General features: G+C 37.7%; 1 protein-coding gene across 3 annotated transcripts in view; it reads right to left on the minus strand.

Moving 5' to 3' along the window:
- The window catches only part of LOC115441213 (cyclin-dependent kinase 14), a 107211-nt gene that overhangs the window by 8254 nt on the left and 85182 nt on the right, over positions 1 to 13775 (minus strand). For all 3 annotated transcript variants that reach the window (XM_037439041.1, XM_037439042.1, XM_037439043.1), the window contains 4 exons: positions 11057 to 11148; positions 5357 to 5531; positions 2939 to 3063; positions 1631 to 1767 (listed from right to left, as the gene is read on the minus strand). In XM_037439041.1, the coding sequence (XP_037294938.1) occupies positions 1631 to 1767; positions 2939 to 3063; positions 5357 to 5531; positions 11057 to 11148 (529 nt within the window). The remainder of the gene's footprint in view (positions 1 to 1630; positions 1768 to 2938; positions 3064 to 5356; positions 5532 to 11056; positions 11149 to 13775) is intronic.

Raw genomic sequence — 13775 nt, forward strand, 5'->3', positions numbered from 1 at the left:
TAAAGATTCCTTCTGTATAAAAATCTCCTTCTGTTATAAAATCTAACCTACAAATCTGCGATTTTTTTTCTAACTACCACCAAAACCATTTAGGTCCTGTTTCACAAGTATCAATTATTTTTTATTTGACAGTTATCGTCTTAAACAACTACCTATATGTAAATAGTACTCATTTTATTACCATTTATTTGGAAGCATAGATTAGAGTGACTTTCGTATTTCGTCAGCTTATAATGTGAAGAGTAGTATTTATTCGAAAGTCGAGAAACGCCCTTAATATTTCATAACAACTCGATTGTTTTACAAGACCTATCAAGGCATCGGTAGAGCTTGGAAAATTTTAGTTCCAACCGACCCAAATCCGCGTTTATCTAGCGAAATTTCATACTTCAACGATATCAACTTGAAACGCTCGAATGCCGCGAAAGAGCACTGGAAATATGTATGACGTAACATCTAAGCCTCGGATATTGGCAGAGATCTTGCGCAAACCGCGGGATTTGGTTCCTAATATATGCCTTATAAATTACTATCGTCGATGGATCGGAGCGTTACATTGTATGACTCTCCGTAAATCATTTTGGGATTCGATGATAGACTTCAAGTATTTATATTCTGGAGATTCGTGTTGATTGAAATTGTGGGTAGTATCGACAATAGAAAGTCTTACTCGTTACGTAAATTATCAACTACCCTTATGGATAAAATATTTTAGATGCCGTCAATTAACGAACAAATTCTATAAGCCTATAAAAATAATCATATTTTCACCTACCCTTACTCAACCCAAGCATGGGGTCAACGCAATGCACTTATTCAAATATCTTGCAGTTTTTGTGTTAAATACATCTAGATATAGTTGACGTCAACCGTTATGCCTCGTTTACACTATTGTCGAATAACTTGAGGAGTAATTCGTTCAATATATGACTATGAATTAAGAAGTAACAAATACATTCGAATAAGCTATTAACACACTTGTGTTCGTGACTGTTTTGTGTTATTTCTGTTTACGCGAATGTTAGATATAATATAATATATCATAAGTCCCCCAGCAGTTTTCGTCGAGAGAAAATTATAATCAAAATTACCGCGATAAAAGCCGTAAAGTTATATTTCAATTTTGTGTTTTTGTAGTGTTATTTTTCTTTACTCGGTAAGTACTCAGGAGATATTGTAAACTATAGTGCTATTTTATTTTAATATTTCAGGAAAGCTTCCAGACTGATAGCTTAATAAATAACATAATAATAATAATATCAGCCCTATATTATAATACTGTCCCACTGTTGGGCATGAGCCTCCTCTACTACTGAGGGATTAGGCTTCAAGTCTACCACGCTGGACCAATGCGGATTGGTAGACTTCACACACCCTCGAAATTCCTATAGAGAAATCCTCAGGCATGCAGGTTTTCTTTCACCGTTAAAGCAAGCGATAATTCACAAAGAAAACACACATAATTTTAGAAAAGTCGGAGGCGTGTGCTCTTGGTATTTGAACTTACGGACATTCGTCTCGGCAGTCCGTTCCACGACCAACTAGGCTATCGCCGCTTTCAAATAACATAGTGCTATGTAAATATTTTGATTAAAGTCGTGTTAAACATGCAATATGAAGGAGTCCATACCGGGCGGGCGGTACCACAGCGTGACGACCTCGTGCGAGTAGGTGTGGCTCGGCACGGACTTGGCGCGCGCGAGCCCGAAGTCCGCCAGCTTCAGCTCCCCGTGAGAGCTGATCAGCAGGTTCTGCGGCTTCACGTCCCTGCAGACAATGTTTGTGATCAGTAATCTTCCTTTTAATTCAGTTTATAAACTAGATTTCTTATTACCATTAAGGTTTACAGACAATTTTTGTGATGACGATTCTTCTTTTTGATTTTGATTATAAACTGTTTTTCTAAATAAGGTTAAACAAATACATTATGGACAATTATTTCTTATGTTTACGCGAATATTAGACATTGAAATAAAAAGATGTTTCGGAATTTATCTTTACGACACTGTATGCTCATTCTGCGTAAATCGGACTGTCAACAGCTAAAAAAAATTAAAATTATAATAAAAAACTCGGTAATTCCAAAAAAGCCTTTTTATTTCAAATACATTATTGAATAATCAAATGCCTAATGGCACATTGAATGCTGTCTTAAATGAAAATGAATAAATAAGTTAAAGCCTCATCAATATTTCGACTAGAATATTGGAATAATCAAATGGTTAATGGCACATTGAATCAAATTATTATAAGTCGAAAGTACTTTTACTTTTCGTCTCTAATTACAATTAGATAAATAGCATTCAACGTTACTACGATTCTCACGTTACTAATCATCTCTTGATCGATTTGCAGTGAAATCAGTTTGCAGTACATGTATACGTTTTGGAATGAACAGTATGAATGTTTGCACTTTTGTGACATTAACTCATGATACCGCATTTTTCATGTAATTATTAATTACATTATTGATTAGTTTAATATTTTGATGTAGTTATGTGTTGTTATTATTAACCTAATCAGTCTTACTTATAAACTTGTTTTAGCGTTAAGAGGCGCTTAGGAATGGCTTAAATAGCTGTCAAAAACTTCACCGGTTCCTAGTTTAAACTTTATTAAGAGGCAAGATGGCGAGTTTTGACTTACAGCTGATCGAGTAAATTTGTGTTTTAACTAAGCATAGAACACACGAGTACTCATCGCAATAATTGCCATAATAAAAAAAAACTGCATAGCTTTGCGAATTTTTTATAAGACTCAATTAGTGTAATGGGTTTATCCGTTCTAATAATAATAATATCAGCCCTGTATTATATACTGTCTTACTGTTGGGCACGGGCCTTCTCTACCACTGAGAGGGATTAGGCCTTAGTCCACCACATTGGCCCAGTGCGGATATATCCGTTCTTATTAAAATTAATAAATAAATACCACCGACCTGTGTAAAACTCTTCTCCTGTGGCAGTAGGAGAGCCCCCGCAGCAGTTGGAACATGAACAGTCTTACGTTGTGGTGGTTCAGACCGCCCGGATGCCTCTCCATGTACTGTGACAGATCTGTGTCCTGTCGAATAAGAACAATGCATAAACACCTAGAAATGGGAATCTAGTAATTGACAACAAGTTTTAGGACGGATAGATTTCGATCTGATTATTTTGGTTAGTTCTTGTTAATGGTAGTAAATTATACTAATATAATAAAGTTGAAGAGTTTGTTTGTTTCTTTGAACGTACTAATTCGTTTCTTAACTCTCTCGAGTTATGCCTAAGTTAGTAGGAACGACTTATTCAATATTGATATTTTTTTCTTATAGGAAGCTACATTACTACTTTTTATCCCACAAAACCGTTCACGCAGGCTAAATCTAATAGCTTCTAAAATTGAAAAAACAAACAGTTAAATACTATAACGCAATTTATAATCATCCGGCCACGTCAGGAATGTATACACGATTTCTTTACCAATAATTGTTTGGACGGCGATCGTCTACTATCGAGACTTAATAGGCTCATTAGCTAGACTATTATAAAACAAACAAATGAAGTTCAACATTACCAATTTTCAAATTGGAGTGGTCGAAAGTGATAAAGTTTCAATAGTTTTTCTTCTCTATAATTGTTGTACTGTATTATTCCAATACAACGAATGAGCACAACATTTATTTAACAATTCAGTGGGATTAATTAACTCTACGTGTAATTGAGTATGGAGGCTACTACCATACAAACATTGCAATAATCCGCTAAGCCGGCGCGATTAACCGTTATACAACAATACTGCACAATACACACATAAACATGTGTGTGCACGTGCGCAATAAGTGCACTGAAGTATCTCTGGACTTATTTCCGTCCCATGATACAAAAAGAGACGTGTCCGTCGCCAAATTCCGCACAAATTTCGTTCACATGGTTTTTTATAGATCACACAAATTTCATTTACCTGAACATTGAACCATAAATTTTAAAGTCTAACAACTCCATCAATTCACCAATGAGATTACTACAAACTGCACTTATAATAAACCTTTCGCAAAGTACTCAACGTTATATTACCGTCGATTATTGATTAAAGTAATAAAACAGAGATACCTATGTTAATAAACAGCACGAACTATTTTAATAATATGATAATAATTTAGACCACACCTAGCCGTTCTAATTGGCACTATATCACCGCATGCATTAAAGACGCATTTCCATTAACCATTAGAGATAATATCACTAAACTCACCTGAATGTTAGGCGTGACCTGAATGTACCACCTCTACTATTTGCTTGTAATACTAGATGTGAATCGCGCAGGGACGGTACCGCGCAACTATCGCAGTGCAACAAGATATCCCGGGGCCGTCCTGTATGCGCCGATGAAGGCCACCGCGGGTTTTGGTCGGTATGCCGGTGTAGGGCGTATACAGGGGCCGGGACTCGGTCCCATGCTTGCTCGGATGACGCTACACTCTCGAGTGTCGACATTGGGCCGTAAGACCGGTGAAAGCAACATAACCGTTCCATTCACCCCTCGCGTGGTGGTAGCGTAGCATTCTCACCACGCGAAAAAAAATAAGATGTTGTGAGTCAAGCTAGTCTTTGTTGCTGAATGATTGATAGTTCGGCTTTGAAACAGGAAGCCCCGGGTTCGATATAATTGATAAAATCAGAGTTTATTTGTTTCCACGTTTTATTGCGGGATAATAAGTTTCCGGAATCCCTAACGGTCTAGACATCATACCCGTAATTTAATGAAGCCAAGGCTGTTTGAGCTCAATGTATGATAGAACAAACTAGGGAATGTAAGGTAAATTTTCGTTCTTATCCAAGTTTCATATAAGCACGTAAACTGCCTATAAACTGTTACTGAACTATAGAGGTATATAGGAAATGAGGAGACGAGATAATTAGACATTATTAGACTATATTTGTAGTCAAAAGACTTATTTAAGGGCGGCTGTTAATAAAGTTAATCGCAAAAAAAATGACAATAAATCCAAAAAGAAAATATCGTAAAAAAGGTCTTAACGTGCGAATACCGTGTGCTAGCTACTTGTTTGACCTATCTTCTTATCAGTAATTACTTGGGAATATGAACTTTAAGAATGATCCGATCCGGCCATACTTAAAATCATACATACAGTCGAAAATACCTAGACACTAAGATTCCCGTAAAAAATAAAAATAGTCATGTATTTTATATATTTGGGACGAGATTCAAACACAGAATATCATTCAACAGGTCCCTCGACTAACCATACACATTGTATACTCTTACACACTACTGACTACACAACACCACGATAACACGTTGCATCATCAATTCTACATAAAACAGAAGACTAATGGACATTACAAAAACTCACCACAAACTCGAACACGAACGTTAGCGTCTCCCTCGTGTGCACGATGTCGTGCAGCGTGACGATATTGGCGTGCTTGAGCTCCTTGAGTAGCGACGCCTCCCTGATCGCCGTGAACGGCGCACCCTCCTCCTCTTGCAGTCTGATCTCTTTCAGCGCCACCACTTGTTGCGTTAAACTATTGAGATACGATTGATCATTTAGTGAGGATACGTGGTAGGAGGCGAGGAATACCAGAGATTATTTAGATATAAAACATTGGGAATCTGCAATTTTATGAAATATTGTTGACCATAGTAATAAAAATACAGATCACGCCTCTATCCCCAGATTTCGGGTTGATACTTAAAAGAATATTCCAATTTCGAATCCAGGACCTCAGTGCGCCAGGGTACCGCGCATGCAATACAAATACGCCACTGAAGTACTCCATACTATACCATAATAATAATTAGCCATTTTGTGAAATATACGTACGAGCAGAAATACAAAAGTACATTAGCTCCGTGATAATAAACCAACCTCACATTTCGAAAGTAAAGCATAAAACAGATTAAATTTCGATCTCAAATGACCATTATAATTCATCCTACAATATACGATACTAGCTTTTGCCCGCGGCTCCGCCCGCGTTATAAAGTTTTTCAGGCTAAAGTTTACCGTTATAAAAGTAGTAGTTTCCCGGGAGCCTATGTTCTTCCCAGGGTCCCAGACTGTCTCCATGCCAAATTTCCTCTTAATACGTTGGGTAGTTTTTGAGTTTAACACGTTCAGGCAGACAGATGCAGCCGGGAACTTTGTTTTATAATATATTTTTTAGAACTTTTTAAGAGGAACAATCCCGTCATACATCATTGTTGCATAACTTTAACCGTTTACGCAGCGCACGCAACGGAAGCTCTCATAACTAATAAATTGTCCCCGTTTTTGCAACATGTTTCATTACTGCTCCGCTCCTATTGGTCATAGCGTGACGATATATAACCTATAGCACTCCAGGAACAAAGGGCTATCCAACACAAAAATATTTTTTCAGTTCGAACCGGTAGTTCCTGAGATTAGCGATTACTGCTCCGCTCCTATTGGGCATAGCGTGATGATATATATAGCCTATAGCATTCCAGGAACAAAGGGCTACCCAACACAAAAAGAATTATTCAGGACCCTTATTCTGTATGATAGTGTAAACGCGTAACGCGGCCGTGTCATGTTATCATTGAGAAATGTGCGTGAAATGGTATTCTGTAAGCCAAATTTCTATAGTCCTAAACATGATGTGTTGTGTTACGTGCTTGTTACGCACTGTTAAAAATAACGTGCGGGATAGAGAATAAGGGCCCAGTTCAAACTCCTAGTTTCTGAGATTAGCCATTACTGCTCTGCTCCTATTGGTCATAGCGTGATGATATATAGCCTATAGCACTTCACGAACAAAGGGCTATCCAATGCAAAATGATTTTTTAAATTCGAACCGGTAGTTCCTGAGATTAGCCATTACTGCTCTGCTCCTATTGGGTATAGCGTGATGATATATAGCCTATAGCACTCCACGAACAAAAGGCTATCCAACGCAAAAAGAATTTTTTTAGTTTGGACCGGTAGTTCCTGAGATTAGCCATTACTGCTCCGCTCCTATTGGGTATAGCGTGATGATATATAGCCTATAGCACTCCACGAACAAAGAGCTATCCAACGCAAAAAGAATTTTTCAGTTTGGACCGGTATTTCCTGAGATGAGCCATTACTGCTCCGCTCCTATTGGGTATAGCGTGATGATATATAGCCTATAGCACTCCACGAACAAAGGGCTATCCAACGCAAAAAGAATTTTTCAGTTTGGACCGGTATTTCCTAAGATGAGCCATTACTGCTCCGCCCCTATTGGGTATAGCGTGATGATATATAGCCTATAGCACTCCACGAACAAAGGGCTATCCAACGCAAAAAGAATTTTTCGATTTGGACCGGTAGTTCCTGAGATTAGCGCGTTCAAACAAACAAACAAACAAACAAACAAACAAACTCTTCAGCTTTATATAATAGTATAGATAAACACAACACAAACATCCATTCAATAACTCACGCATCCAAACCGTTACAGTGCCTTAAAAGCTAGCGCATAACACGAGCGCGTTTATCGCTTTACTCGGCTTTTGTTAAGACATCAGTCAAGATATGCCTGCATGAGTCATGTGCACTTTAATTACAAGCCGCGGTTTGTAAATGATTCGAGTGACGTCACTAAGAGGGCGTCATTAATCATCAATGAACGAGACGCGACTGCGGCAGCAGCTCCCCGACATTATAAAAGCAGCCAGTAATTACTGCCGCTAACACGCTGAACAAGCTTTCGTTTCAACGTCAATGTGTTTTCACAGGTACTATCAAAATGTTCAGATTGAAATATGGAAGTTGTGAGACCGCTGCGTTGCGTCTAATTTTAGATAGATAGTTACAACGTTTCGACTTTAGATTTGTGAATATTTTGTTTAATGATCGTTGGTACTGATTAAGCCAAGTCAGAAATATTATGTGTGGCATAGAAAATGACAAATTCTTTAAATTCTCTATTTGAGTCCGACTACCAATTTGAACTACCGATAAGCCTTGTAAACTTAATCAATCCTAACATTGAGACATTCAATAAGTAGTAGTAAGAAGAGATCGTCAAATTCCAGACAACGTTTATTACACCGTTGAGAGTGCCGAGCAATGGGCGGCGCACAAAGTTTCACCAAGTTATGAATACGACAATTCCGAGTTCAACACGCTTATTACTGGCGGTATGGGCGAGGTGGAGCGGCTCATTCAATATTCACGAGCAATGAACGGCGCGAGTTCCGTACCGACCGCCGACTGGCCCACTCCACCTGACCTCACTACCAACTCCGACGTTTACACTAATATAATATTTATATCACAAATATATAACGTTTACGCGGCCGTGTTCGACTTATACACCTAGTTTTCGAACCAATATTTGCGTGACAACAAAAATCTGTGTGATAAAATGCGAACATTGTCCACGTCCACAAATCCCTCACGGCTTTTAGTGAATAATCGCGTAATATCAGCGTAGAGTGTATTCGTGAAATTTAAAATTCTATTGTGGGACGCAAATGGAACGTAAAAATCAAGCTTCAAGTCGGCACGGAGTAGGATAGGAGAGGGCTATTTTACATATTGAGTGACGTCAATAATGGATCCGCCAAGTGGCATCGCGAGCCTGTGCTTCCAGTAGGAACAACAAATGGAAATCAGGAAGGCGAACAGGAGACAAACATTTTAAACATTGCATTTATACATTTACTACTAGTTACTACACCAGTCTAATATAAAAAAACAAGACACTTGTCAGTCATGAACACACAAATCTAGAAAGAGAATAACTCAAAAACATACAATATCCAACATAAATCTTACGTAACCTAATGTAGCTCATCTTTTAAAGGATCAAGAAAAATATTCTCAACATGAGCCATTTTGATACGTGACATGTCTTAATTCAAAATTCACTGAGCAACATGCGTGTCGCGTTTATGTTATAAATATCTTATTAAGGCTGTTTAGAATACATGGAATAATAAATGTAGTACGTCTAATGTAATATATTATTACTCGAGGTTAAGCGGGCTCCCAAACGATTATGAATTTTCTTAAAATAGAGTGTCACCATGTTAGGCGTTAATTTTCTATTAATCTATGTCATTCTATTATCTAATCTATTATATTGTACAAAATTTTATTAACTGATGATATAATGATTTCTTATGGTTACGCGAATGTTAGACAATATAATAGTAAATATAGACAGATATTGTAACTTTAATTTTTCGGACGACCAGCACCTCGGTCCCTCAGTAACCATGAAGGCTAAAAAGTTAATTATAACATAGAAAACCGCGGTAGCAACCGAAAATAGTTACATTTCATCCGATAAGATAACCATTTGTTATCTTGCTTTACTTGTTTCAATAGAAAATGATTATTTTTACAATGCCATCTGAATACAATGTTTAAAGAATGTTAAGTCACTCGACGGTTATAAAAATTGTGCCGATTTGTTCATAAGCCTAGATTTATCAATAAGATACACACACATCACGCATTTATCCCCGAGAGGTATGTAGAGACGCAACCAGGGCACTTTCCGCTAAGTGTGTTCCGACCCATGATGTGGTAGGGAGCGAGCCTATCGCCATATCTGACACAAATTCCAGACTCCGGGCTGATACTAAGCACAAAAATAAGATACAGACTATAAAATATTATAAACGGGTAACCTTTACTTTTTCTTAGATAATCTGTGGCAATATTAGTGGTCCTCATTTTTTATTCGCTTAGTGAGACTAACTTCCATTTGGTAAATGTTCGTTCTTAAACATTCCCAAGGGCTGAGCCGCGAGTAGAAGTAGTCTAAACGTTATTAAATACAAACATTGCAAGATTATCATCCTACTTTTGAATTTAAAACAGAGCTTAACGTAAATTAGTAATGCGGAAATTCGTCGAATGATATCGGATTGCAAATAAAAGAGCTCTTTACTTATGCGTCAGGGCGTGTCCATGATTCAGTGAAACAAGTCCCCCCGGAGCGTTGGGTTTAATCCCACCGCTAAATTTACATTTTTACACTCGAATCACTCGCGGAGTTATATAATGTACTATCTTTATGATTTAATTAACGTCATCAAGTAAAGTGGTTTACAAGGTGTGCAGATTTGCTTCCTTATTGGCTGATTGGCTGTATGTTATAATTTTCCGCGGAGTTTTAGAAAAACTTGTGTTGACGTGCGTTTAACCGCTTCCGCGTTAGAAAAGCTATTAAACATCGTTAAGAACTCTGTTATAAAAACTACGTACATTTGAATTGTTTTAAAAATGCGAGTTCGTGCTTCGTAGTAAATAACCCTGTTATAGGAACGAATTACATTTGAATTGTTATGAAAATGCGAGTTTGTGAGACGAGATTTTGTCGATGGTGCTTCCCTTGGACGAACTTAGCCTCGTGAATACTAAAGAGTCTTGAGTTGTATACTAATGATACTTATGGTATATGAAACTTATGCTAATTAGGTTATTTTGGTTAACTTAAAACATGACCTACTTTTAGAGCGTACTCTTTATTATTCTTTAACCAACACGTTGAAGTACTCCTAATATTATACTACTCTTAATTTGTGGATATATTTTGATGCTTATTAGGAATTAACGCAAGAACCACTAACGGAGTTTCGAAAGACCATGATAAATGACGGCAGATCGACCATGTCCTGGATTAACTACAAGCTATTTTATCTCAAAAAAATCCCAAACTACACCTTTTATTTCGTTTCTTTCTGTATGGCCACGCCAATGTTACCGCACTGCATCTGATGGTAAGTGGAGTGGGGTCCAATAGAATGTCGACTGACGAGAGATGACTATCCCTCGACAGTGGACACAATTATGCCGGCCTGTTGTAACCGTATATAGACAGGCTGATCCCGGACGCGACACACTTACGTAGGCCGCTATGGCGGGATTTAACACCTTGTGTATGGCGATCGCTATCCGGCCAGATATTAAGTATATCCTACCACCAACAAATGTTTGACGATCTAAAACCACAAAGATTCTTGCACGCCAAGGGAACCGGGAGCAACGCTTCGTGATAAAACATCATAAAAAAAAAAAAAAACAAGGAAAGGAATGAATACTCACTTGCTATAACCTTTATACACTGTGGCGTAGGAACCCTCACCGAGCTGCTCCAGTTTTATGTAAGCTTCGGATTTACCGAACGGAGAGTCACCCTGTGAACAAAAAAAACATAATGTCTCATTTATCACCGCACATAGTGAACGCTCGACACCGCGCAACACTTGCTAATCCTTTAATTTACTACCACGCAAAGCTCTTCGGAAAAATGCTCATTTTAAAGTTGCCGGGCTTCGTATGAGGGGATCGGATGTGACTGAGCGTTTACTTTGTATGAAAAAACTGAAGTATTTGCCCGTTTTTATCTTACATTACTCTATTTGAAAAAAATCGTTATAGTTTGTCATAGATCATCTAGAGGGGGTGGAAGACTGTCTGCAATACGGTTCAAAACGTCTTCGCGTCCCCACCACATTCGAGATTCATTCAAGATTTGATAAAGTTCAAATCGCGTTTATATAAATTAGTGTATTTTATGAACGGACAAAATCTGAGCCAAACACAATGTAGTCCGTCGTCATTGTACGTACTTAACGAGAGATCAGTGTTTATCTACAACTCTAGAAAGTTCAGTGACACAATCGCAAACTACGCTAAAACCTTCCCCAATTAAACTTAACACTTTATTCTTCACTAAACCTATCTAATGGAGAAGGATCTAGGGCCGGCGTGATTATTCCGAACTTTACCCATTTCGGTGTACGGACGAAACCCAAGTAACGCGTAGCGTTGTTTATAACGATTAGTTTGTATTGTAAAATATCGCCACTTCAGCAGTGGGTTACATCGTTTCGGTTTCTTCCTATCGCAGCACCTGCGTTTGTGCCCTCTAAATATTTGACTTGGCTAATGCGTTCTTCCAGTTCGGATGCATGCGGGCCGCCTCGCGCCGCGCCTGCATCTCTCGCATCTCTTCGCATTCCGAGAGACGACAGTGTAAACAAATCAACCGAGCTATTGGTTTACAAATACAGTTTTCAGTATACATTTCCACCTCTGCGTATATATTCCTCTAATCGGTGTGTTTGTAGCTACATCGCGCACACTTATTTTAAACGTGGCTTCGTGAAAGACACGTACATCAAAAGTTTATTTCGATCGTGTCTGCGTCTTTTCAAATGTACGAATAGCGCGAAGCGTTTTTAAAACGTTAACTATATAAAACAAAAATATATCTTTCGTTTTAACAAACGGTTTCAGTCTGCCGAGCGCCGAAGCTTAAGAATGGCAGCAAGAAAAGACACTGACATTCGGAGAATAATGACTAGCGACAAAACTGTAGTCAGCTTGATTTTTACTTTTTACGAGACGACGCTCGGTGTGAGAATCTGTCGAGAAGATTGGTCGCGTCACCTACATAGTCTTAGCATGTTAATTTGCGTTACGGTGTGTTATTGATCGCACGATCTATCAACGTCGCCGGTGAGTCCCCTTCGTGCCATTTGTAATGTTGCAACACTTCGGCCCGGCGCAGCGTCGAAGACCACCAACGATTTATCATTTATTCTTTACTCACAAATAAACCTAAGCCAGAATAAATATTCAGCCGAGTGTATTTATTTATAAACCAACGGATACATCCTTGTGCTAGTAAACATGCGAGTAGTGAGTACTTCGCGCTCGTGCCTGCATTAATGTTGTTAAGCTGGAATTAGCCCCAGGCGCATTAAGCACTAAAAGACTTAAGATCGTGCACTGTTCTGAGCGAATATAGACTGGACATTAGTCATTCAATTATAAACAAAACCTTGCATTCACACCATTCTAAGACAGCAACAAATGCCATATTACTATAGCCACGGAAAACTAAATTATAATTAATATAGACATAAGTTTTAATTTCGTTTTTATTTAATTACTTATTCGTTTTGTTTTTTTTTTTTATATATAATGTCACTAAAACCAAATAAAGTATTTCTTTCTTTCTTTCAGTTGGTAGACCTGTTAATCCAAACTTCGAAAGAACTGTAGGAAAAATATTTAAGTGTGTATATAATATTCTACATTATATATTTTAACGGCTTCATTGCGGCGTACAAAGAGCTCGCATGCACTTCGGGCTGATACTGACAGAGTAACAAATAGCACACTCTCTTTGCTTTAGCTATATTATACTCGTGCGTACAGTATTAGAGATAAATATTTTCGCTTTATGAGTAATTAGTCTTCCAATTAAGCATTGTTTTAAATGTAAATATACAAAAGATTCTGAAATTTCATATTCACATTTTGCAATACGCAGATGGTACTTTCATTATTTAATTAATAAAAATATTGGTTTAATGTATGCTAACAATTTTAATTTGTGTGGTATATTACGCCGTATTTTTAATGTTTTTGGCAAATGATAACAATATCAATTGTTTAGGTACCTACCCTACAAAATATGATGTTTTTTAATAAATTGTTTCGGAGTTTATCATCGTACAACGGGATATGCCATGTCAGTATGACTAAATGATAAAATGTATGCGTCAAAGTACATTTATTGAGCCATTTTCGACAACGCGTGCAATTCATCATACATTTTATTACGGTGTACGTGCTCTTTGTCACCCATTTACCAATTTGTAACTGATTATCCCTGGTCATACACGACAAGGCAATATTGCAATTTGATAAACACTGAATTGGTAATGTATTTTTGCTCGAAAATTTAAATTTAATGATCAATACGAGGTTAATGATCCGATTGCGAACATTATTGCCCTTAGTTTAGTAC

Source organism: Manduca sexta, chromosome 15 (assembly GCF_014839805.1).
Source record: "Manduca sexta isolate Smith_Timp_Sample1 chromosome 15, JHU_Msex_v1.0, whole genome shotgun sequence".
NCBI lineage: Eukaryota > Metazoa > Arthropoda > Insecta > Lepidoptera > Sphingidae > Manduca > Manduca sexta.